This window comes from Cydia pomonella, chromosome 1, assembly GCF_033807575.1.
Source record: "Cydia pomonella isolate Wapato2018A chromosome 1, ilCydPomo1, whole genome shotgun sequence".
Taxonomy (NCBI): Eukaryota; Metazoa; Arthropoda; class Insecta; order Lepidoptera; family Tortricidae; genus Cydia; species Cydia pomonella.
In genome coordinates, this window is record NC_084703.1 from 26197163 (window position 1) to 26223249 (window position 26087).

Below are 26087 nucleotides of genomic sequence, written 5' to 3' on the forward strand. Positions count from 1 at the left end.
CCGCAAGGCTTAAGTCACTCCATAACCTCTTGATCAAGCCAGCTCATAATATAATGAATAAAATATAATGCCCTCAACTCAAAAATACGTTTACCTAATATCATTAGAACAAATTTACTAAAGTTATTGCGTAACAAACTATCCTCTAATAGCTCAGTTAAAAAACAGCAGAGTAGCCAGCCGTGTGTTCCAAGTTGAATGCAAGAATCACTCGCTCGCTCAATAACAGATAAATTTAAACAGCCACAAAATCCTCTCTCTACTTTTTTTCATTTTCTAGTTTCAGTAGGTATATCAACATAGCCATGAAACGGTACCGACATACAATGGTGCTAGCTTGGTGGGGCTAACGCTGAATGAAAGAATGGCGGCGATACGAGTATCGTGAACGCGTCCAAATGTGACGTACATATTTAGCGAGCAGCTGGCGCCGTCTTGCAAGATGGCAGGAATAAATGACTAAAACACAACATAACATGGGTAGGTTTACGTGTTTCATAGTGGATTTCAAACCCGAAATTATACATACTAACTAAGTCTAAGACATTACAACCTGAAAATTCTATTGAAAGTATATTCTAAAATTAAAAATTAGTGTGAATTGCGATGCGGAAGGCACAAAAAAAGACGGTGAGTACCTACGGAAAAAAAAAAGTTATATAATTTATCTAGCTACGGATAGCCACAGAGTGGGTGCCGCAAGATGGGCGAGGGGCTGAGATAGGCCCAGGCGGGGATGGCGGGATGACCTGGCCGCATATCTCAACGGCTGGCCAAAGATTGGTCAAAACGAGACGGATGGAGATCGAGGTGGTAGGCTTTTGCCCAGCAGTGGGACACCATATAGGCTAGTATAATAATATAATATAATTCGTCCAGGATCCTTATATGCCGTTTGTCTCCAGTTTCAAGCATTCCTCGTTTATTTGATGGTCAAGCATGAACTTTTCGTTATAAAATATGAATGCTTTGCAGGTTCATGATAGGACATTGCGGTATATATAGTATTAGAGTCGGCATTTCCAACAAAATTATTTCGCACCTCATTTAAGTGCCGGCACTTCATTGCATTTAGTGCGTCTCCGACTACTGGCGAGATGGCACCCATCCCATGTAACGAAAATTTTAAAAATAATACCTTTATGCGTTATGAAAATGTATTCTAATAATATTTATTTCTATAACATAATAAAAGTAATATAATAACAATCCACTGCGATTTTTTTGTTGTTTTAAGCTTATTTAGATTATTTTGAAACATCACTTTACACACTCGCGGGGTAAGTACGCCATTTTCTTTGGCGCATAGATTACATTTCGCAGATGTAACACGGAGATCCTAATGATAATCTACCTTATTGTTTGTAGAATATATACACTATATTTAAAGAATAATATTATGTTATAAGCGCGATTTGATAAAAATTGCTACGAGTACGGGAGTCAAATACAAATGGTTTTTAGGACTATTTTTATACATTTTAATATCGGCAGTGTTACAAAAAAAAAAACATTACACTTTAATGGAAATAAATACATTTTATTTAGATTCTTTACAGAACGTATTTAGGCAGAAAATAAAAAGTTGTCATAATAACAGTTTCGCCTCTGACTAGCTATTATTCTTAAGCTTAGTGACAGACGTCAAACGCCGAAAATGGCGGACACAAGTTGTTCTCGATAGCATGTCTAGTACGGAGTACATTTATGTCAGTGTGATAGGAAGCGGGATGTAATTACAACGTCTGGAGGCTGCGTAACGAAAACTGCCCCAGAAGGCTGCCGATGCGTATCTAGGAGTTAAAAATTTAGTAGCACTTAACCTGAATAAGCTTCTCGGATAAATAAATAGGAGTCTGACAGTGACAGTTTATTATTCCAACGAGATAAGAGGCAATAAAATAAATAAATAAAAATCGTTTATTTCAGACATAAAAGTGCATCGGGGTTAGCAAAGTTATTACTATGTGTACTTAAAATTAGACTTAATTTTTACTAAAACTAAATAATACAATAATAACCGGCCAAGAGCATGTCGGGCCACGCTCAGTGTAGGGTTCCGTAGTTACTCTTCCGTCACAATAAGCTAAACTGGAGCTTAAAGTAGGTATAGTAAATTGTTAACCAAGGGATGAAACGGTACCTTTCACCTGAGTTAAACAAATAGGCAAATTTGCATAATCAGTACCTAATTAAAATAAGTCTTTTTACTATGAAGGGAAAACTTTTTGCGATAACTCAAAAACAGCTAAACTCATCATGTCCGCTATAGTTTTCATTTAATGTCTTTCTTAAGCTCTACTTCCATGATTTTTTTCATATTTTTTGGACCTATGGTTCAAAAGTTAGAGGGGGGGGGCACATTATTTTTCTTTCGGAGCGATTATCTCCGAATATATTCACTTTCTCAAAAAATGTTTCTTGAAAACCCCTATTAGTTTTGAAAGACCTTTCCAACGATACCCCACACTTTAGGGTTGAAACGAAAAAAAAAATTCACCCCCACTTTACGTGTAGCGGAGGTACCCTAAAAAAAATTTCATTTTTAGATTTTATTGTACGACTTTGTCGGCTTTATTGATTTATATATCCATGCCAAATTTCAGCTTTCTGGCACTAACGACCACGGAGCAAAGCCTCGGACAGACAGACAGACAGACAGACAGACGGACATGGCGAAACTATAAGGGTTCCGTTTTATGCCATTTGGCTACGGAACCCTAAAAAGAGAAGAAAAATAACATAATAAAAAACTAACTTAGCCTATGACCCGTTACATAAGGAACTGGCGCATGCAGACAAAGCCAGTGTCTTATTAGGGGGCTGTCCCACGTGTCTGAGACAACGCTCAAGATTCTATTGGGGCTGCCCCGTATCCTGCTCAGGGTTGAAGCACACCTCTTTCGCATGATGGCATGGAATCCATCTATTCCGGCATCAGCAAAATCCCCGAGGTGCTACAGAAACGAGACAACCCCATCAGAACCCTGTAAGCATTGTTATATTACACGCGTAGAGCGTTGTAAGCCTTACGCGTGTAGTTGATCCATAGGCTGCGGGTGTAAAAAGATTGGCAGTAAGCCGTGAACAGCGTCGCCTTGACTTGTTTCGTATACCGTGCAAACCTACGCGCCAACATGTTGCAATAAAGAACTCATATATGCCGGTGGTGCATTTTTGGAATATTGTATCGGTTAAGGAATGGTGACTTGTGGACCTCCGCAATGGGATGCAGAAACAAAAGCGAGCACAGACGTTCTGAACACGTTGTATACTCGTAAGTCTCTTGGTTTTACTAAGAGGTCGCATCCACGTAATTTAATTTTGACATTACAAGTGACTCTACTAACCTAACGCACAGTTTTTCATTTAACAGTGATTGAGGTTTTGAATGTCATACCGCCAGAGGTTAAGTAGATATGAATACGCCGCTTGGCCTGCGATACCAATTAAACTGTTCGAAAAATAAGCGCTATTTCCGTGTTGATAATAAGACAAACGAAATTAAATAAGCAGTGTTGGTTATGATATAAATAAGAATGATTCATAATGATGATGAAGAATAGTACTAAAAAATAATAAATTTATACAGGAATGTATTTATGTAATTATTTAGCATAGATATATGAGATTCAAAAGATGAAGCGAAAGCCAGCTGTCACCGTAACCACTTGGTTTTTATGTACGATTAACAATGTAATATTCAACTTATCTACTTATCAACTAAGTATAAGTTAGAAATTTAGACAAATGACAAATTATCCACCAACCATGTTATGCAGTAAATCATTTAACATATATCGCTATCAAAAGACTACTGAGCAATGGCGTCAAATAATATAGAGTGATGAATCAAAATTCGAAGTAACTGTCGGCGACGAACGAAAAAATATCATTCGAAATAAAGACGAAGCATTCATCAAGGATTGCATTAAGTGAAAAGTGAAGTTTCCTGGGTCTGTGATGATATGGGGTTGCATGTCGGCACAAGGGGTAGGCCGCCTGCATTTTGTAGAAGGGACTGTTAATGCAGTGAAATACCAGGACATTTTGAAAACCAGTTTAATTCCATATATACCAAGCTTGAAATATGAAAATGTCTACACTTTTCAACAAGACGGGGCATCTTGCCATACAGCGAAGACCACGAAGACTTGGCTCGAGTCTAAAGGAATCCCCACTATGGAGTGGCCGTCGAATAGTCCAGATTTGTCACCCATTCAAATATTCTGGTGGAAAATGAAAAAAAAATTACGCAAGTTTCCATCGAGGTCAAAAAGTGATTTAAAAGAGAAAATCGTCGCTGTCTGGGAGTCTATAACCTCAGAAGAGTGCGAAGAGTTAGTAGCGACGATGCCATTGAGGATCAAGGCTGTTCTTAAGAGTAGAGGCGAGACAACTAAGTGGTAGGCGAACTATTTTGCTTACTCAAGATCGATAGCCGAACTATTATGCGTTGTAATTGATAAAAGAATTGTATTTTTTTATTGCAATACATAAATATTTTTTGTTGTATTATATAGGAAATAAAATTGATTAATTTTACAACACTTTTTTTTAATTCTTGCTCCTATGCTACTAAAATTACTTACTAGATTTGACTTTGAAAAAAGTTACTTTCAATTTTAAATAGTAGCCGAACTCTTCTGCATTGGGGCTCGTATACTTCTATTGTATATTTACAGCATCAATAACACATATATCTTAATAATAGGAAGATAAAACATTTGAAAAAACAGTTTCCACTTTAGGTTTATACAATAAAAGTGCTCTGAAATAGACAAACACAGACATCAATCTATAGCAAATATTGGGAAACATCCCAACACAATAAATGAAAATAAAAAAATAAACAAATACTTACTAACATCACATTGCATTGCAAAAAGCATCTACCCGCCCATTTGGGTAGATACGGGTAATTACCGGGTAGATGTATATTTACCCTGGTGGGGTATCTCGGGGGTGGGGCGACCCATCTCTAGTCCTATATAATTTGGATACTATATTATTTTCCATACATTAATGAACAGTGACTGTGGTTCAATTTATTACGTTTTTTGCCGTGTACAAAATTCTTCATACAAAGTAACCCATTTTCATTGTTCTCGAGTGTTTTGTGTTAGCTGTACTGCTGTCATAAAAAAAAGTATGCAACAGTTCATAATTAGTTCTTAAAAATCTTCAGTCTTTTTTTTCAAAGTTCGGCTGCGTCTCGTTTTGCAACTTCGACCATTGAATTTTAAGAACCCCTATTATACCTATCACTATAGCTTAAACTACTATTTACAATCAATTTAGTGCATGGCTTTTGCGACGCTATTAGTGCTTTTGTAATTCTTCTTCTGTATAATAGATCTGTAGATGCAATTAAATTTAGTATAGGTAACAAACTGTGTTTATTTTTCTTTTTTATAATAACTATTTTTTATAAAATAACCTTTTGCCATTTAGGTACCTGGTCAGAAAATGCCTTTCTTTCCATTCTCAGCAGTAATGTAATATCAAAAGATAAACTAAACATCAAATGCTTATGCTAACTTTTACACGCAAGTCACGCATATTTTTTTTTTCAGAGACTAAATAGAGTCCCGGCGCCCGCGCCGAATGCCATTGATTCGACATAATATCTTTTTCAACACACTTGCTCAAAACGACGTTTTTATTCCACCGATTTTTGGCTCATAATCCTAGATATTAAACACGCGTGCTTTTTCAGTATATTATAACACTTGGGCTCTTTCATTATATTATCCGACTGAGTTAAGAAGGTAACTGATTGCAAATAATATGCATGGAAACGCAGCCTTCTTAATTTGGTCGAGTAATACATTTTTTTTTAACCAACTATTAGGTTTCAAATGTTAGTTCAAAGAGGTTTTATCACACCAAAGATAATTTATAGATTAAATTATCTCGTACATTACATTAATGAATTAATATAAAATTTTATCGGTTTAATCTCCATCAGTCGGTTATAAATACCAAAATGTTAGCTTTTTTTCATTTTTTAATTGGCTGTATGTCGTTTATTTCGCGCCTTAGCCCTGCACACGCATCGGTATCGCGGCAAGAAAAAAAACATCGCGTCATTTTTCGTAAATAATTTTATTGATTGATAGATGTGACGAAGTTTGGATTAATTGTGAAGTTTAATATTAACGAATATGTCTACTTCAAGTGAAGAAAATGAAGAAAACCTATTATTAACTCCGCCGGACATACGTAACGAGGCGAAAAACGCGTGCGATAGCATTTTGCCGTCAAAATCGAATGAAATGTATTTAACGGCCTATGAAACATTTTTAAAATGGAAAACCGATAAGAATGCTCAGTCTTTCTCAGAAAGTGTATTTTTAGCCTACTTCAATGAACTGGCCAAAAAGTATAAGCCCAGCTCACTTTGGTGCACTTATTCTATGTTAAAAAGCACAGTAAAGATAAAGAATAACATAGATATTCGAACGTACAATAACCTGATGGCATTTTTGAAGAGACGCTCGGACGGATTCACTGGCCGAAAATCAAAAGTATTGAGTCCATCCGACGTGGAGAAGTTTTTGAAAGAAGCTCCTGATTATCAGTACTTTGCAGCAAAGGTCAGTTGAATTTATACAATTTACCTTGTATTACCTATAAGTACATAAGTACCTAATTTATTATATCATTGGTTTCTTTACAGGTTGCGTTAATATTCGGCGTAACAGGTGCCTGTAGACGTAAAGAACTTAGTGATATAACGACTCAAGATATAGAAACCCACGGCAAAATGCTTCTTGTAAAAATTAAAAATACCAAAAACAAAATTCCACGAATTTTCACGATAGATGGCCCGTTCTATGAAATAGTTAAACAGTATCAAGCTCTACGTTCACCAAATGCCAAATCTGACCGATTTTTCCAGAATTTTCAAAAAGGGAAGTGTACAGCACAACCTATTGGCATTAATAAATTTGGTGCCATGCCAAAAGAAATAGCCAAATATTTGGACTTGCCTGACGCAGATTCCTACACTGGACACCGTTTCAGAAGGACTTCGGCTACTTTACTAGCTGATTCGGGGGCCGATGTATTGACCGTAAAGCGTCATGGCGGATGGCGTTCAGACGCAGTCGCCGAGTCTTATGTGGAAGACTCATTACACAATAAGGCAAAAATTGGTAAAAAAATCACACGGGCTATAAATTTGGAGCAACCGGCAAAAAAGGTTTGCCCAGAGTCGCGGCCCGGAACATCACGCGACAGCGGCCCTGATTTCTTGTCGTCTCCTGCTCGTGCCTTAACACAACCATCAAACTCCATCGAAAACAATTGTTCGTCGCCGACATTCACCCAAGAGAATGAAATAAATAACAACATTACAGAAACCGTAATGCCAAACAAAACTGTTCAGTACCGTTTTGAAACCTGTACTTTTACTAATTGTTTAAATAATTAAAATTTGACTAAATGAAGTCTTGTTTTTTCCTCGCAAGTGTGTTGAAAAACGCCGTATGAAACACGTGTGCCTGTGACCATTATATACGCGGCTTTCTTATGGCGCAATCGCTTTCGCTCGTGCGCACACAATATCGCCTGGTGTATAATGATCAACTTAGCACACTTATATCATAATGTACTATTTGAATGTAATTAAGAACAAAGTCTGGAAAATTGTGTTTTCTAGGGAATTATAAATTGTTTCTAGCAATATTTATTTTCGTATAATTTTCAACTTTTTTGCATGTAGTACATAATTAATAACTGTATAATTTGTCAACTATAACTACTAGGAGTAAAATAAGCACATGAAATTCCATTATTATCCAAAGTTTTTTTTACTTTTTAACCTAGAAAAACCCCGGGCAATTTATGTGGTTCTGAATTTTGAACTTTCTTATAAGAGTTCAAAACCCGAAATTAACTTGTACATCGGGCCTAGGATAAATTTGAAAATATTACAACTAAACACTTTTCGTGTTCGATTTACGAATAGGTGTAATAATGCATTTAAATAAACCGTATTTAAGAAAATAAGTATTTCACCAGCTATCTCATCCTATCAAAAAAATAAACTGCCAGATTCGTGCGTCCAAATTAAGCACACCGTATTGGATTGATTTAAAAGGATTTATCCTTTGATAAATTGATATCGCCACAATAGACGCACTTTGTTCCCGTAAATTGATTTAGTGTATCGCTGCCGCTTCCCGCTGACAACGGCTATTTGCCTGCATTGTCTTCCAAAGTTATGAACTATCTGCATTTTGCCTCGATTGATTTACAAGCACAGATTCAACAATAGAATTACTAAGGCTTTGAAAAATGGCGTTAAAGCCGCGTAGAGAAGTAATAACATAATAATTTGTAGCTATTTTGGAACCTCGATAACGCGAATCTGAAAGAAACGCCAAAAAAGTTGCATATAATCGTAGAATTTTTATTGTACCGCGTCCGCGTATGTGTCCTATAATTGATGTCGTATAATTGCATTTACTTTATGCACAATATATGTGACGCACGTCAAAATCGGCTCGCTAGAAAAAAAAATATCGAAGAAAGATCATATTTTCTTTTTTTTTTCTTTTTCCAAATCCTGACATTTGTGAGGCTGATATGTTGCATACTTGCTACTAATACATATAAAGCCATATCATCAAAAAAAATACAAGCCAGGACTCGCTGGAGGCAGATTCACTAAGGTTATCCAGGCATGGCCTTTAATACGTCTTACCTTTAATATGTACCTATATACTAATCAAGTCATAGGCTCAGCGGCCGCGAAGAAAGAAACTAAACCACTGTAATTTGACACCGATATCGCTATTAACCTTGCATAATTGAAGACGTGTCTATACTGGTTCTATAAAATGGTAACGCGTGCATTATGCAAATGTTGGGAATAACAGCCTGGTTGCTAACTAGTTTGTGCGATTTAAGTTATCTGAGCCGGTTAACTAGCTATTTCTACCTACATTAATTAGAAGTATAAGTATTGTTTAACAGTAATATAAATGCATGTTTGTTATTATGCATTGTCTGCAGGTTAATTACATATTGCACATATGATAAAACACCGACCATATTAGCCCTACAGGGGTGTATAATGCTTAAGGCGATAGACGCCGATTTTGGTCGTAAACTCGTACTTTCTAGATGATTCTAGATATCTTCTTAACAGTTCAACAAAAAAAAATGAAAATAAATATATATATATATATATATATATATATATATAAATTTACGTTTGGTGTACAACATTTCTACGTTTGACTTTTTTCCTGTGACTTGTAGTTTCTCCATAGAAGAAACATTAATACAGGCCGTTTGACTACTAACTTAAGCCTTTATAAGGCAGAGGGAATATATTTCCCACCCGATTTTTACCTTTATTTCAAAGTAATAGGGTTCAATTTTGCATAATTTCTGACACCCTTATGCCTTATAAAGGATTAAAACCATTTCAATAAAAAAAACTGTAATTACAACTTTGGTTTTCGTGTCTTTTCCATACAAACAAAAAACTATTTTTTTTATGATTCAGGCAACATTTGGACAACATCCTTATATTTCAGCCAAATTACACAAAACCTTAACAAGTTGTATACCTAAACCTTCCTCAAGAATCACTCTATTGATTGATGAAAGTCGTATAAAAATCCGTTCGGTCTTTTTTAGTTTTGGAGTAGTTTTATAAGATGAAGTGAATTCACGTTTTCCCCTAGATTTGCGGCTGCTAGGTTGCGTGACAGTCATGCACATAGCGAATACCATAAATTATTTGTGATTATGTGGCATACATCGTATATCCGTAACGAGTATAACAACACAATGTATGTATCTCCTTCATGGGTCTACAAAAAAGTCCAGGATGTTGAATGTCTATCTATAGTATAGCGCCACCCGCGCGCCTCTGCGCTGAATCTTATTCTTTGAACGTCGTTGCTTGCGATCGTCATGAAAGGGGTAGGGCGGGGACAGAGCGCTTAGCTACGCTCCGAGGCCTCGAACGCTCAAGGGCCAATGCCGACATTCATCACGGGCGACAATCATCTTAAAGCACAAGTGCTGTTATAAGTAGCGTACGGACAAGTGGTGGCATTTTGAACAGAGCGGGAAATGGAGTCGCCTAGGTGCATTTTATGATTAAATGATTAACGATTACATGATTTTTCGAAAACATATTTATTACACTTTTTAATTCTTATTCAAGTAGTGCCAAAGTTTTTAGACTAAAAATATATATATTTTTTAATGCCTCAATATAAGTAGGGGCAAAGGCAGTAGAAAAAGAAATTGAAAATTTGAGCTACAGTCTAGGGAAAAAATGAGGGCCTGCCGTTACCCAGAAATGGGACAGTCATTAATTGGCTACATAAAAAATAATAAAAGCATGTACACATTAATACTATATATTTCTCACCGGGAAACTCACGTAACTATTATGTCAAAAATGAATATAAATAATTAAGAAAAATAATATGTAGTTACAAATTATAGTATCTACTGCGATGTTTACCTAATTTCAAATGGCGACTGGAATATAGGATTCAAAATCTTCCTCATCGTGCTCAATTAAATTGAGCTTTTTTTTATAGCAATGACCTCGTTTGTGTACAGCTGCATTACGATGTTTCGAATAACATCAAAATGTTTATCATAGTAAATACAAGCATTTAACCAGGTACACATCTAGTTAGTGCAGGTTTTAGTAGTAAAGGCACATTTAGAGCGTGGTCCTTAAAAAACCGAACGCGATGGGGTGATTTTAAGAAAATTTTCTTGACATTTGATATCACAGAATTCACAAATTTATGTTCCGATCGTACCTGTTCTGCGTCTCTGTGTAACCCATGAGCTAAGCAAGTAACGTGCTTTACTTTTCTGTAGTTTTTCTTTAGAATTTTGCCAGCTGCAATCATGTACGCAGCACTATCAGTACAGAATATCAAAAAATTATTTAAATTTTTGGAGTAGTTGTCCTGCCACAAAAATTTTAAACTTTCGTCAACTACAGATGCAATTGGTTTTAGCGTTTACTAGTTTAACGACTTTACATGCTAGTAAATATGGTATTTGTAATGCATCATCCAGTGATTTTATAATTACGTTTACCACGCAGTTGCCAACATCATCAAGCGTTTCATCTACTGCAAGCCATAAGTTAGAATCCAAAAAATATTTCTTATTTTGTGAACTGTTGCACTATAAATTTTAGCAAGGTAATACTTTCTTAAGATAGACTCTTCAGGAAGCTTTCTGTTTATGTCGAGATAATTTTCAAAGAACTCTAACTTCTGGATAATTTACTCGTATCCAAGGAATGTTGCACACAATTAGGAATACACATACGTTGTAGACAAAGATATCGTTTTGGTTTCCACAATTTATTTGGTGATTTTTACTTTTAACGTGTTTTTCAATGTTATATTTTTTCATTTGTGTTATATTATATTTCACATGATATACAGTACACGCTATTGTTATGCTTATATACAATATTATCGTATGGTTCGATCCACTTCAAAATTGTCAATTCTGGTGGGTCATTCATATTGTTTCATTTATATTTCTGCTGTCGTGCTGTTTTAAATTACGAGTATTAGCCAAGCGTATTACAAAAACACATATAGCAAATTGTTGTCTAAATTGAAATTCTTTTGTCGTATCTACAGTTTATAACGTTTTTGGTCAGTAATCAATTAAGGTTGTATATGCTTAAAAAGTATATTGATTGAATGTGACAGAGCAAGAGAAATATAATTTATGAGTAAAATAAATATCATATAAATTTTTAATTTATTCATTTAATCATAAAAAGTTAGTAGATAATAACGACACCATTTCCTGCTCTGTTCTCTTAATAGGAAACTCGGAGGAATATGAATTTCACTTTTAACTATACATTTGTACGTGATCTACACCAATATTAACATTTTACTCGACTGCGACTTAATCAGAAAGAAGGGTTATGGGTATGGGTAGAAACTGATGATTCAGTACACCCTGTAGCTTAGGATACTGGACGGATTTTTTTAAATGACATATCGTTAGATTCCTCTCAACCTTTACAACTTATTTACACTTGTTTTATTGAGAGGACTCCGAATATTAAATCATATTTTTTCTTCTAGCGCCTAAACTAATTATCGGATTTCAATAAAATATACATCAGTAGATCCATGATTAGTACACAAGTGCTACGTACTAACTACGTACTACGTAAAGTTACTAAAATTAATGGAGGAAAACTTTTTAGCGCTAAATAATGTGATTGCAAAAACAGATTTTAGGTCTAAATGGGGTTCAAATAATAGTGACAGTAATCAAATTTCACACCTACAATTTCTAGGATTCCGGTATGCGTGTCATAAAATTTGAGATTGGGGGACCATGGGGATAAGACGGCATAGGAAAAAGTATGCGACTTATTTGTTTTTTCCTTTTTTCTCTTTAGCTATGGATTTATATGAATATTGTCAAAAGAGAAGTGAAAGGCTTTTTGTGTAGAATTTAATAAGCTTTAAGGTTGCCTTACACTTTATTTTCATAAAGAATGTAGATTTAAAGTAAAACGCGATTTTCTCCTGGATGGTACACATTTTCCAAGATGGCTGAGATTCCTCGAGGTCCCCAAATGTCAAATGGTGTGGGCATGAAAAAGGGGAATTTAATTTATATATATACCAAATTTCATGACTGTTCTAAAAATTTCGAGGTTGGTCTTAATCCGATTGTGCTATTAGGAGAATTTCGAGTAATATATAGTATTGCCACGCCACGGCGCCACGCTCTGTAGCTCCATATGAGTTTGCTCCATATATTCGTTAAAATAAACACATGAATAATGATGCCATGATTCGGGTCCATTTTATAGCTGAAGAATTTCAGGCATAGGTCTTATCTCTTGTCTAAGCAGGTACTTACCTCCATAGGGACCGTGCGCGTTGGAGGGTCTGCCATCTTGTGGTCTGAATCGGAACCATAAACATGCACATTTCCACGTCAAGTGTTTTCTTGTGCATAGACGGTTCTGCCATCTTGTGGGCTACATCGGAACAATAAACATCACATTTACGCTTCGCGCCAAAAATCTGACAGCTCCTGTGCTGCCTCCTATAGTTCATGCACGCTCCCTATAGAAGCGCTCTAGTCCCACGTGTCATTTTGAAGAATGTCATCGGACATGTTTGACGTGAAGAAAATTAAAATTACGCAAATTGAGAAAATTAATTATATGTTTGAACTTATAAAGTCTATTTCAAAGCTAGCATTTTCATCACTAGTTGACGTGAGCGCTAACGATTGTTTTTTTTTTTTTTACCTTCGATCTCTAAACCTCCCGTCATTGTTGTTGTTGTTGTATGTATGTGTATTAGGTGTTGTAATTTTGGGAAGCTAAGTTCCTTATTTGAATCATTTTCGTGTGGAAATACCTACTCACACAAACAAGCACAAAGCCAAAGCAAAGCAAGGTCAGCTATGGCTATAGAAAATAGCTTCATACTTTGCAAATTTACTAGTCCAATTTTTTTTACGCCAATTAAGTCCGATGGCGTTCCGTTAAAAATCGTGCGATTTCACTTCATTAAAGATAAGTGGGACTTACTGGAGCGCATTTAAAGAGGTGCGTAGACGAGACAGAGGACCTATACATGAAATGTCCATGAAATTCTTCAGTTATAAGAAGGAACCGAACTATTCATGTGTCAATTTCAAAGTGCGCTACAGAGTGAAATTCTCCTAATGTGACAATTATTGCAAAGAAAACGGACAAAGAGGTATAAGCTGCAAGCGGTGGATTTAATCTAAGTACTTGATACTTACACCTACTTTGTTACTATCTTTATATACCAAAATTGATGGATTTCTGCCTATTTTAGGAATAAGTACATTGTATAGCGTAAACCGGTTAATTGTGACACTATTATAACATACTATTGTAACATCTGTAAATTGACATACACAATCTGACAATACATAATTACTTATTTACTTGCGTGACATATGTACTAATATAAATTGAAATTGACTCATTGGTTATCACTACAATTGTAAGCCACATAGGCTGCGGTAGCTGCTTGATATCAGGGAGGAGCACACTTGTTTGCCTCCGCCGGGAATATTAAAAAATAAAATTGTGACTACAAACAAGGTGTAATTTTGTTACACATAAGGCGAACGGCTAAGGTCAATCTAGTGAAAACGCGAAAAGATATATTTTAATGCGATTTCAAACAAACAGCTAAGTTTTCATTTAAGTAATTTTCCAAGAATTTAAGCATTCATTAATTCATCACCTTTTTATTAGATGTCGATACCATCCGTGCTATTTCACATTAAAGCACAATTTATAACCAAAAATAGATTCCTTCCAAATGGATGCGAAAAAAATCTTTCTTTCGGAAAGGTGAGACCAGGCCGCCATTGGGATTGACAAGCATTTGATAAATTACTTTTATTGGTACATTTGTCGGATAGACCATCAATCATCTTCAATTTATATTACCTATAACGACTCTGGAAATGACTCCCTCCCTGCCTATTGAAAAATACTGTAATGTTTTCATAAGCTTCAAATTTGAAGCTTTTTAGAAAAGCTAAATATAATATTAAAAACTAAAGGTTTTTTTACTGTTCCTAAATACATATGAATTTTTAAGGTTCTGTAACTCAAAATATAATCTCACTTTTTATATAAATACATGTGAAAGATTATTTTTATTTTTCTTTGTTTGTCAATTAATGGTGTATCTATGTTCTAGTTATTCAATATATTTTACTTTACATGAAAGTGAACGACCGCTTTGTCGCCAACGTAGTCCCCATTTTCCTCTCTGGATATAAGAAAATGAATTCGCAGATTATCGATTCGCAGACGACGATTCGCCGAATATCGTTTCGCAGAGTAATTTATTTGTAGATGTAACTTTTGGTCGACTAACGTTACGCAGACTCTTCGTTCACATTCAGTTCAGTTCGCTTCTGTGTAAATTAGCAGAACTATTATTAGACGATTTTCATTTGGCAGAGTAATCTTTTCGTTTAAGGAATGTTTAGTCGAATAACGTTTCACATTTTATACATCGTTATTTTCGAAATATTATTTTTTTACAAAAAAATAAAAACCGATATAATAAAATATTATCATTTTTTTAAGTATATGCGTTAAGCACAGTTTAGGTTTGAATCAATTTTTAACTTAAATATGAACAAAAGCTTAAGTATTGTACGGTCACGTTTGAAAATATATATACGAAAAAGTGCCAAAAAAATCCTACCTATTGTGTTTCGATCAATAGTTTCTCGGGTAGTACCAAGTCCGGTAGTACCACGGAAGCTAAGAACTGAAGCGGAAGCGAAGAATCACGAGCTTGCTTACACTTTACAAGCTCCTTACATCCATCTTGAGATCAAAAATAAATGCGCACATTGTCGCTAACAACATTTTGGCCTCCGCTCAAAATGGATGTAGGGTTGGGTCCCGTGGTACTAAAGAGCTCCTCCTCATAGACATGACCATTTGCCAACAAATCCGCGGAACAAGGGGGCCCTCTCTGCCGCTTGGATTGACTACAAGAAGGCCTATGATTCGGTGCCTCACTCATGGCTGGGGAGGGTCTTAGAGTTGTATAAAGTTGATACAGCTTTAAGAGCCTTCCTAAGAGCGTGTATGAGGCAGTGGACCACAGTCCTTCGTCAACCAGGAGGTGGGGATGACCGCCCTGACCCGCAGGATTTTATAAGGATTGAGCGAGGAATATTCCAGGGTTATAGTTTGAGTCCCCTGTGGTTCTGCCTAGCTCTGAATCCCCTCAGCACCCTGCTGAAGGATTCGGGACTAAGTTGCCGGCTTCGGAGAGAGGGTGAAGTAATTTCTCACCTTCTGTACATGGATGACCTCAAATTATTTGCACCAAATAGCCAAGACTTGTTGGAGCTACTGAAAACCACTGAAGTTTTCAGTAGTGCCATCTATATGGAGTTTGGTGTCGATAAATGTGCGGTTATGCATGTACAGCGGGGGAAGGTTGTAAATTCAACAAATTTACAACTTTCTGAGACACTGTCTTTCAGATCTATCTCTGAATCAGAAACCTACAAATACCTTGGTATGTCACAGTCGTTGGGTGTTGAGGACGAGGGAGCGCTTTTTCAGTCGACTAACAAAAGTACTTAACAGTCTTTTGTCAGGAGGCAACAAAGTGCGCGCCTTCAACGCCTGGGTAATGCCCCTACTCATATACACCTTTAGCATACTAAGGTGGACTCAGACCGAGTTGGACGCCCTGGATCGGAGTGTCCGACTACTGCTCACCACACATCGCATGCTACACCCACGCTCGTCTGTTATGAGATTGTACATCCCACGGAAGTGTGGAGGTCGAGGCTTCCTAAACGCCAAAGATCTCCACAACCGCGAGGTGTGCAATCTCAAGAATTATTTCCTTAACAACGAGTGTGGGATGCATCGTGATGTGGTGGCAGTAGACAGGAACCTCACGCCGCTCTCCTTGGCAACAGAGTAAGGTGCTAAACGGGCGGTTCTACAAGGCCCTCACGGGACCTGACGTGGACCTGCTCGCGTCGGTGAACTGGTTACGATTCGGGGATCTCTTCGGAGAAACCGAGGGTTTTGCCTGTGCAATTGCGGACGAAGTGATGATGACGAACAACTATCGGAAATATATCCTAAAGGACGGTACGGTCGACATTTGTCGGGCATGCCGCCGTTCCGGAGAATCACTCAGGCATATAATTTCCGGTTGTTCTCATCTTGCTAACGGCGAGTACTTGCATAGACATAATCTCGTAGCCAGGATTATTCACCAGCAACTTGCTCTTCTATACAGCCTTGTGGACCGCGAAGTACCGTACTACAAGTACTCACCTGCGCCAGTTCTCGAAAATGGTCGTGCCACGCTCTATTGGGATCAATCTATTATCACTGACAGGACTATTGTAGCCAATAAGCCTGACATCGTGATAATAGATCGATCGCAACGCCGGGCCGTGCTCGTCGATATCACCATCCCCCATGACGAGAATTTCGTGAAAGCCGAGAAGGACAAGTCCAGTAAGTACCTAGACTTGGCTTACGAGATAACCGCCATGTGGGATATTTATTCGACGATCATTGTCCCGATAGTCGTTTCGTCTCATATCGAAGAGGCTCGACCAACACCTTGAGAGACTCTCGCTAGGTGGTTGGATCAAGGGTCAGATACAGAAGGCGGTGATCTTGGACATGACGCGGATAGTCCGGCGGTTCCTTTCTCTGCGGCCCTGACCACCGGCAGCTTGGGCCCTGCCCCGCTGCTGGCGGCACCCTAGGTTAGGTTTTTTATAATGGTTTTATATCTATTGTATTGTTTTGTAAGTGTTTTTATATATAACTTTTATATACATATTGTAAAAATCTTAGCCTGAGAAAATAAATAAATAAAGAAAATAATAATAATAAATAATAGAATTCGCGCCAAAATTTATGAGCGTTTCGACCGCTTTAAATTTTTCAACATTTTCAATATTTTTTCATAAAGTGTGAAGACTATAAAAGTATTTTTATTTTACCCGGTGTTCAACCGATATAAAAAATAAAATAAAATTTCATGCAAGAGCGGTATTTTTTCGAAAAACTGTTAAATGTCAAATGGAACCGGCTGATGTAAGGTGAGTTAATAAAAATCTCTTTTATACTATGAAGCAAGAATTTGTATGTATCTTTATTAATTTTAAAAGCATTTTAGATAATGTTACTAACACACTCAATTCTAGCCATAAATTTAAGCTTCTAGTGACAAACTTCATTTATATATTTTTTTTATTACTAAACAGAATTTCAGTACCTATATAAAAGTGTACCTATATTGTAACATTGACCTAAAACTAACATCAGGGCCGTAGCCAAAGCGCCAATCGAAAAGTGAACATATATCGGGACGTCAGATCCAAGGAAAAGAGACGTGATCATAGCCATTTCTGATTTGATCATATATCATATCATATAAACTTCGCTTCGACGCTTACTACTACTACTTATTTAATTTACTTAATAAAAGCAAAGACGCAGTGAAGAGCATAAATTGAATTGAATTAATTTACTAAAATACTGTAAATTTGATGATTACTACTTCGAGTGAATGTAATACTATGACAAAGTATTTGAACAAGGCGCACATAATATTTAAACTATTTCAGTAAATTACTTTTCAATGGATAATTCTACGACTATGCATAGGTGTTTGGTTTATAATTTTTGTTCAGATTGGAGAATCGCTGACGTGAGGGCCTGCACCTGTCCAGGTTATTTTCGCATCTTGCCACCTGTGACCAAAATAACAAAGTTTTAAACTAAATACTTAGTTAAGTACTATGTTGTCATACAAAGCTTTTGGGTAATTATTTGAATGTTTGCTGTGAATGACTTATGGGTAATTTTCCCATGGTAGAGTTTATAGATATATTGACTCAAGTCTTAACACGTTCACGTACGGTCCATCAAGAAACGTTAAACGAGACCCTCGTGATACGGTACCACGTCTGTGCCGATAATGTTTACTTTGACAACACCGCAATCCCATCCACAGACGCTGAGTTTTAATAGGATTATAATGAAGTCACATATCTTGTGCCATTTAGGCACACCACATGACTCTGGCGTCACAGCAAATTCCTCAGAGTGACTTACCGACTTTATGCATCACCATGACGCATGCAGTGGCTCACAGGTCACAGCTGACGACTTTACGGCTATAGATGAGATACTGTATCACGACCCTCTCCAATGTACGAAGAACAGATCTGCCAATATGTGGCACTACTTTTATATATAATGCGATGTGGCAGTGCATCCATAGACGGGAAAATATTTTGTATTGGATTTACCTACCTGTGCCATAGCACGCAGTTTCGCGAATGGCGCTGTGCCCGTGGAGGTATTAAGAATGTTATGAAGCCTGGAAACTACTAGACAATCACCGCACAACATCTCTTCTAACCGCCTGAGATAAATGGTATAAAATTCAAACATTGTTATACTTCGTGTCATCCACGATGACGCGCAGATTTGTCAAATCTAACCTTTAATAGCATGACAATAAAAGTCAAGGTACGCGTTGTCGTCGTGAATGACAGGATCTATATAGGTTATGTAATGTTACTCAAACATTAAATGTGGTCTGGTGCGGTAGGTATTCGATCGCGTTCACAGTTAATGGAAAGGGGTTCACTAACGCATTTCATTATTATGTTAGTTATGTTTTAATAATACTTATTGTTTTCTTTTATGTCATTTTCAAATCTTGATTTGTATATTTTTTATTCTGCTGTGACTTCTTTTTTTGTGGTGTGTTTTATACCGTAGATAGGCCTTTTAATTGGGGACTATTTTGTAGCATCAAAGATATATTTTATGTTTGACAGTCTTAAATTAATTGGCTGTTGTTAGGCCGGCCTTACACAGTCTGTTCTAATCTGATTTCATATTATTAATTCAGAACGCAAGGAATTGCATACAATTTACTAATTAACTATTCCCCACACACATTCTGATTTTTTTAGATTATGAATTTCTCAGATTGATCTGTCACAATTATACTGACGTGCGTTATGTATTTAGAATATGAAAATTCTGATTATGAATTCCGGACGCAACTCTTTCCATACTTTATGTATGGACCAGCACACACACAAAGCAAAGCTTTCTGAATTAAGAATCTGAATGCAGATTATGAATTCAGAGAGAGATTCCGGACGTGCTAACCAGCCTTAAGAATAAAGTATTGAGTATTGATTGCGTGTATGAGGAATGTCATGAAAGTGAAGGAAGCGAAAGAGGTATGTCAGGATCGTAGCAAGTGGAAATCCGTGGTCTCTGCCTACCCCTTCGGGAAATAGGCGTGATTATATGTATGTATGTATGCATTGAATATGAATATGAAATATATTGAGATTGACTGAAAGGCTGCAGCTAATTAATGGAATTTGAATTTATGAACTTACTTTGTGTGAATGAGTTTTTCGAGAGGCGTGGCACTAATGTCATCATTCCGCATTGGTCCTGCTATGTCATCATGGGCGCGTGTATCGACATTCAACAGTACATGGCAGCCGCCGGAAGTGTAATAGTGGACATCAAATCTGAAATTAATTTTTGTACGATTTAGGTCCTTATACCATCTCACTTAAAATCTAAAATGTTCATGTCAATGCATAAATATATACAGTAATTACGAACCTCCTCTCTGCATGATAATTCCTTAACAATTCACGATTAGTATTAAACATCACGCCATAATGTCCCGAACAACTTGTCACCTGAAATAACCAAGTTTTAGCAGAATTTCTGAATAGAATTATCAGTCGCTTTACATTTGAATCATACGTTTCTATGTTGCGGCAGTATGGGCCTATATTACACGTGAATTATACGTTTATCTATTGCGGCAATGTGGCCCTATATTACGCGTTAATCGTACGTTTATGCGTTACGTTATTCTGAGCCTACATTACACATGAATCATACATTTATGTGTTATTTAGTTACAAAGAAACACTGGATAAGTAATATAATACATCCTATATAAATACGAATTATAAATATGAAATTCACAAGATAGGTCACTTTGTATAATTTTGAATAATATAAGATTTGCATTGTATAAAACCCGCATTATACAATGTTAAAATGTCTAATTTGTTTTCAAATAGCATTTATTCCAGATGATTTCACGTTTTAAAACATTAAATAGTCGAACGGTCAAAAATCATCAGTCAGTCGCTGTAAGAACATAAATGATAAAATTAGACCTGTTTGGGTGATTTTTATCTATCAAGCCAACTTTAACATAGTAAGGATTTAGTTGGAGCCTGCCCTTCTTAATATAATCACGTTTTTAGAGTTCCGTAGTAAAAAAAAATGGAACCCTTATAGATTCGTCATGTCCGTCTGTCTGTCCGTTTATGTCACAGCCACTTTTAATACTGTTTAAACTTGGTAAGTAGATGTATTCTATGAACCTCATTAAGATTTTCACACAAAAATAGAAAAAAAAAACAATAAATTTTGGGGGTTCCCCATACTTAGATCTGACACTCAAAATAATTTTTTTTCATCAAACCCATACGTGTGGGATATCTATGGATAGGTCTTCAAAAATGGTATTGAGGTTTCTAATATTTTTTTTTTCTAAACTGAATAGTTTGCGCGAGAGATACTTCCAAAGTGGTACCCCCCCCCCCCCCCTGTAACTTCTAAAATAACAGAATGAAAAATATATGATATATATATTACTCTGCAAACTTCTACCGAAAATTGGTTTGAACGAGATCTAGTAAGTAGTTTTTTTTATACGTCATAAATGGTACGGAACCCTTCATGGGCGAGTCCGACTCGCACTTGTCCGCTTTTTGTTTGATTTTTCGTGCCTTTTTAAAAACGTGTAGCAATATAATGTGTTCAATATACAACTAAAATTTTGAGTTGTACCCCTCTGAAGTATATTTGACCCAACTTTTATGTGTTATTATTGGCGTTACATCTCGCCACATACATTGTTAATTACAATAAAAAGGGGGCTTCATACAAATAACGAACCTATTTTATTGTTTTTAACAGTTAAACACACAAAATTATTAAATTATGAATTATGAAACAACAAACTCCGTGCGATAATAAAGAAATATACCTATAGTGCAAGACAAGAAATAAATTGAGTGGTAAATTATGAATCGCACACGAGATAATTTTTTTGTAAAAATAGTGTGATGATATTACGGAACCATTGAGACGCGAGCTTAACTCGCACAAGCTAGGGTCCTGTTATTTAATAGTATGGATGACTTACAGTTATTAGTAGTGTACGGACAAGTGGTGGCATTTTGAACAGAGCATGAAACGGAGTCGTTATTATCTACTAACTTTTTATGATTGAATAAATACATTCAAATTTTATATGATATTTACTTTACTCAAAATCTATTTCTCTTGCTCTCTCACATTCAATCAATATACTTTTTGACCATATACAACCTTGTTGTCATGTTCTCAATTTAAACAATAGTTTGCTACATGTGTTTTTGGTAATACGCTAGGCTAATAATTTAAAACATCACGACCGCAGAAATATAAATTAAACAATATGAATGACCACCAGAATCGACAATTTTGAAGTGGATTGAACCATACGATAATCTTGTATATAAGGATAACAATAGCGTGTACTATATATCATGTGAATTATATCTAACACAAATGAAAAAATATAACATTGAAAAACATGTTAAAAGTAAAAATCACCAAATAAATTGTGGAAACAAAAACGATACCTCTGTCTACGACTTATGTGTATTCCTAATTGCGTGCAACATCCCTTGGATACGAGTAAATCATCCAGAATTAAGAAAGTTCTTTGAAAAATATCTCGACAAAAACCGTAAGCTTCCTGAAGAGACTGTCTGACCTGATTACCTTGCTAAAATTTATAGTGCAACAGTTCACAAAATAAGAAATATTTTTTGGTTTCTAACTTATGGCTTGCAGTAGATGAAACGCTTGATGATGTTGGCAAATGCGTGGTAAATGTAATTATAAAATCACTAGATGATGCATTACAAACACCATATTTACTATCATGTAAAGTCGTTAAACTTGTAAACGCTAAAATCAATTTCCCCATACTTAGAACTGAAACTCAAAAAATCTTTTTTCATCAAACCCATACATGTGGGGTATCTATTGGATAGGTCTTTAAAAATGATATTGAGGTTTCTAATATCATTTTTTTTCTAAACTGAATAGTTTGCGCGAGAGACACTTCCAAAGTGGTAAAATGTGCCCCCCCCCCCCCCCCCGTAACTTCTAAAATAAGAGAATGAAAAATCTAAAAAAAATATATGATACACATTGCCATGCAAACTTCCACCGAAAATTGGTTTGAACGAGATCTAGTAAGTAGTTTTTTTTAATACGTCATAAAATAAAAAAAATAAAAATTATCCAACCCATACGTGTGGGGTATCTATGGATAGGTCTTCAATAATGATATTTAGGTTTCTAATATAATTTTTTTCTAAACTGAATAGTTTTTGCGAGAGACACTTCCAAAGTGAAAAATTGTGTCCCCCCCTGTAATTTCTAAAATAACAGAATGAAAAATCTAAAAAAAAATATATGATATACATTACCATGCAAACTTCCACCGAAAATTGGTTTGAACGAGATCTAGTAAGTAGTTTTTTTAATACGTCATAAATGGTACGAAACCCTTCATAAGCGAGTCCGACTCGCACTTGGCCGCTTTTTTTATCATAAAATGCCCCTAGGCGACTCCATTTCCCGCTCTATTCAAAATGCCACCACTTGTCCGTACGCTAGTTATTAGTGTACCTCTAGGTTGTTTAACATGCATGTTTTACATAAATTTTACAATTATTGATTGAATTTTGAATACAAAATATTTTTTTACATATATTTTATATTCAAAATATTACATATATTTTATATTTACCCAAATAGGCATAGCTGGTGTCTTAAGCCTAGATCCTGGATGCTGCTGGTTAGCGTTATTTTTAGCATTGTCTTCATTTCCATAAAATACTAAAAGACCAACAGGACTACGTGACAACACTCCGAACTGCGGCATAGCCTGAAATATATATAATTATAATTGCCTTAATGAGAACTGGATTGTTGCATTGGCAATTTATTTGATAAAACCAATCTAACATTTAAATTCCAACTTTAATGACATATAAAAATCGAAGTGTTATTATTTAATATTCAAATGTGACACGAAAATTGTGGCATATTGTCCTATCTATTATTTTATTTACTATAACATATAGTATATGGTCATATCTATTATTTTATTTACAACTCACATAATGGTCCTCGTCACCTATATACACGACTCCGTTATGAAGATACGGAGTGGCTCGCCCGGTCAGCAGCAGCGTTACAACGTTTAGCGAACCTTCCACGTGCGATGATACCAGGTACGTCAGTTTGCCATCCAAGTCTTTTTTAACGCTGTTCAAAATTTTCCTTTTAATACTTTGACTTTAATGAAGAATGAATGAACATTTTGATTTTAATGAAGGCATCGGAGGACATAAGTATTATTTAACGGACTCGAAGCCTAGTCGGCAGTGATCCTGCCTACGAACTTAAAGACCGCGGGTTCGAATGTTGGTAAGGGTATTTATTTGTATGTTTATTCTCGTATTATGGTTGTTTCTACTTTTATAATATATATATCCAAGTATTTCGTCGTCAACCCACAATAATATAAGCTTTGCTTAGTCTAGGACTTAGTAGATTTGTGTAACATTTAACATTATTATAATTTAATAACCACAAGCAAAAAGAAACATGTTAAAATATAATACAATGATCTTACTTTTCACATCCTCTAGACAGCACTGCGGCATACAGCAACAACAAAGCGCCGCAACCTTCTTCAATTTTAAACTAAACAAGTAAAACTATTTTAGTGGATATTTTATACATGAACGTAGGTATGTAGATCTCTAAGTACAATATGTCGGACTGATAAAAACATGCTTATTTTCAAAATAACCTTAAATTCAGTCCACGCTAAGGCATTTTTACTTTTATAGCTGTTTGTGATTTTTTTTACACAAACTCTTCTAAGTTTAGAGTCGGTTTGAAGCAAACAACAGACAAACGCCTCTGAATAGTGATAATAAAGTAAAAAAGGTGGAATCGGAAAATATTTACTGAATTGGATAGTCTAAATTGTGTTTGACTATAAACGCGTATCTACGCTATAAAAATGTGTTCTCCTAGTAAAGAAAAATACGAATATAAATTTTCCTCGCAAAAATACATCGCTTTCATTCATCAATTGTCCTCACGCCAATATACGCCAATATTTCGCATTTTCTCAGAGTTTTCTGGAAATCATTTTCTGGAAGAGATCCCTTTTAGGGATAAGTTCGCCTTTGCGCATAACATTTTTTTGTTTTTGTTTTGTTTTGTCTGTTTTATGTTAACTTGTTTATGTGCAATAAAGTGACATACATACATACAAACATACATACATACATACATACATACAAACATACATACATACATAGATACATACATACATACATAAATATTAATTTCTATGATTTTTTATTAAAACCAATAACACACTTAAATAATAACAAACTTAGAATAAAATGTAACCTAAAATTAAAACTACTTACAAAACTAAAATTAAAAACCTAAAAAAAAACATAACATGGGGGTGACTTAGCCCAATATGTTTATATTAAGCTAGATCATTAATTTCTATTAAAGTACTTATTTCCTCGCAGTAGTCATGCAAAAGCACTATGTAATGCCTCGGCCGAAAACGTTAAAGATGGACACGTATTATTTGAGGGCCTCCACTAACGTGTCGTCTCAAACTCCCTCGTCCATCTTTCAACGGTTTTCCGGCCTGTCCTACAATGAGCTACTGTATTTACAAAATAAGTGCTTACTTACCAAATATAAATACCTCTTCATAAAAATCTGTACATCCTCCAAATTGGTGAATTCAAATAAGTGCAGCTTGCGGGGTGAAAATAAATATTAAAATACTTATTACAGGAATCAAGCTCGTGTTTTTCGGCGTCCAGTAAGTTATTTTTCTCCATGATCGGAAGCCGGACGGTGCCGACAGTAGTAAAATCGCAAAACGTCAAACGAAGGGTCATAGCTATAGTTCTACGTATAATTTGATAAAAATATTTTTCGTAATATCTGATCTAAGAGAGAAAAACATATTTCATACAAATTATTAAAAGCTTCGTTAGCAGCGAGAGTATTAAGACTTATAATAATTTGAATTCAAAAACAAACGAAGTGGCAAAGCTATCGTCAATATACATTAAGTAAATGAAATGAAATGAATACAAAAAAAAGTGGAAAACTATTTTCTATAATGTCAATACCTAAGGAAGAAAGTGGAGACTACGTTTGTATGGCAAAACGATCGTCCAGTATTGTACCAACAAGCCTCTATCTACACCGATGTTGCTCTAAAGTCGTCCTAGAAATCGCATTTTGCTTGTGAGACCGAGTCATCTTCTGTCGGAAATATTTTTTTTACCCA

At 35.6% G+C, this 26087-nt stretch overlaps 2 protein-coding genes across 6 annotated transcripts in view; one reads left to right on the forward strand and one right to left on the reverse strand.

The window, feature by feature from the left end:
- The first annotated feature begins 6400 nt into the window (after positions 1 to 6400).
- LOC133518836 (uncharacterized) lies at positions 6401 to 8360 on the forward strand. Its single transcript, XM_061852579.1, has 2 exons — positions 6401 to 6599; positions 6683 to 8360. The coding sequence occupies exons 1-2, from the start codon at positions 6420 to 6422 to the stop codon at positions 7436 to 7438; spliced, it is 936 nt and encodes a 311-aa protein (XP_061708563.1). The 5' UTR covers positions 6401 to 6419; the 3' UTR covers positions 7439 to 8360.
- Positions 8361 to 18052: 9692 nt separating this feature from the next.
- Positions 18053 to 26087, reverse strand: part of LOC133518855 (inactive ubiquitin carboxyl-terminal hydrolase MINDY-4B) — a 42600-nt gene continuing 34565 nt past the window's right edge. For 4 of the 5 annotated variants that reach the window (XM_061852620.1, XM_061852611.1, XM_061852637.1 and 1 more), the window contains 7 exons: positions 25478 to 25543; positions 24381 to 24451; positions 23863 to 24010; positions 23490 to 23627; positions 20219 to 20298; positions 19984 to 20121; positions 18053 to 18306 (listed from right to left, as the gene is read on the reverse strand). In XM_061852620.1, the coding sequence (XP_061708604.1) occupies positions 18243 to 18306; positions 19984 to 20121; positions 20219 to 20298; positions 23490 to 23627; positions 23863 to 24010; positions 24381 to 24451; positions 25478 to 25543 (705 nt within the window). In that variant the 3' untranslated portion in view covers positions 18053 to 18242. The remainder of the gene's footprint in view (positions 18307 to 19983; positions 20122 to 20218; positions 20299 to 23489; positions 23628 to 23862; positions 24011 to 24380; positions 24452 to 25477; positions 25544 to 26087) is intronic. The other variant, XM_061852628.1, reaches the window with a different exon arrangement.

Bases quoted from the DNA above. Each gene is read 5' to 3' on its own strand.
- LOC133518836 (XM_061852579.1), top strand. From the start codon at position 6,420: ATGTTAAAAAGCACAGTAAAGATAAAGAATAACATAGATATTCGAACG. The intron at 6,600-6,682 runs GTCAGTTGAATT...GTTTCTTTACAG, and splicing joins ATCAGTACTTTGCAGCAAAG to GTTGCGTTAATATTCGGCGT.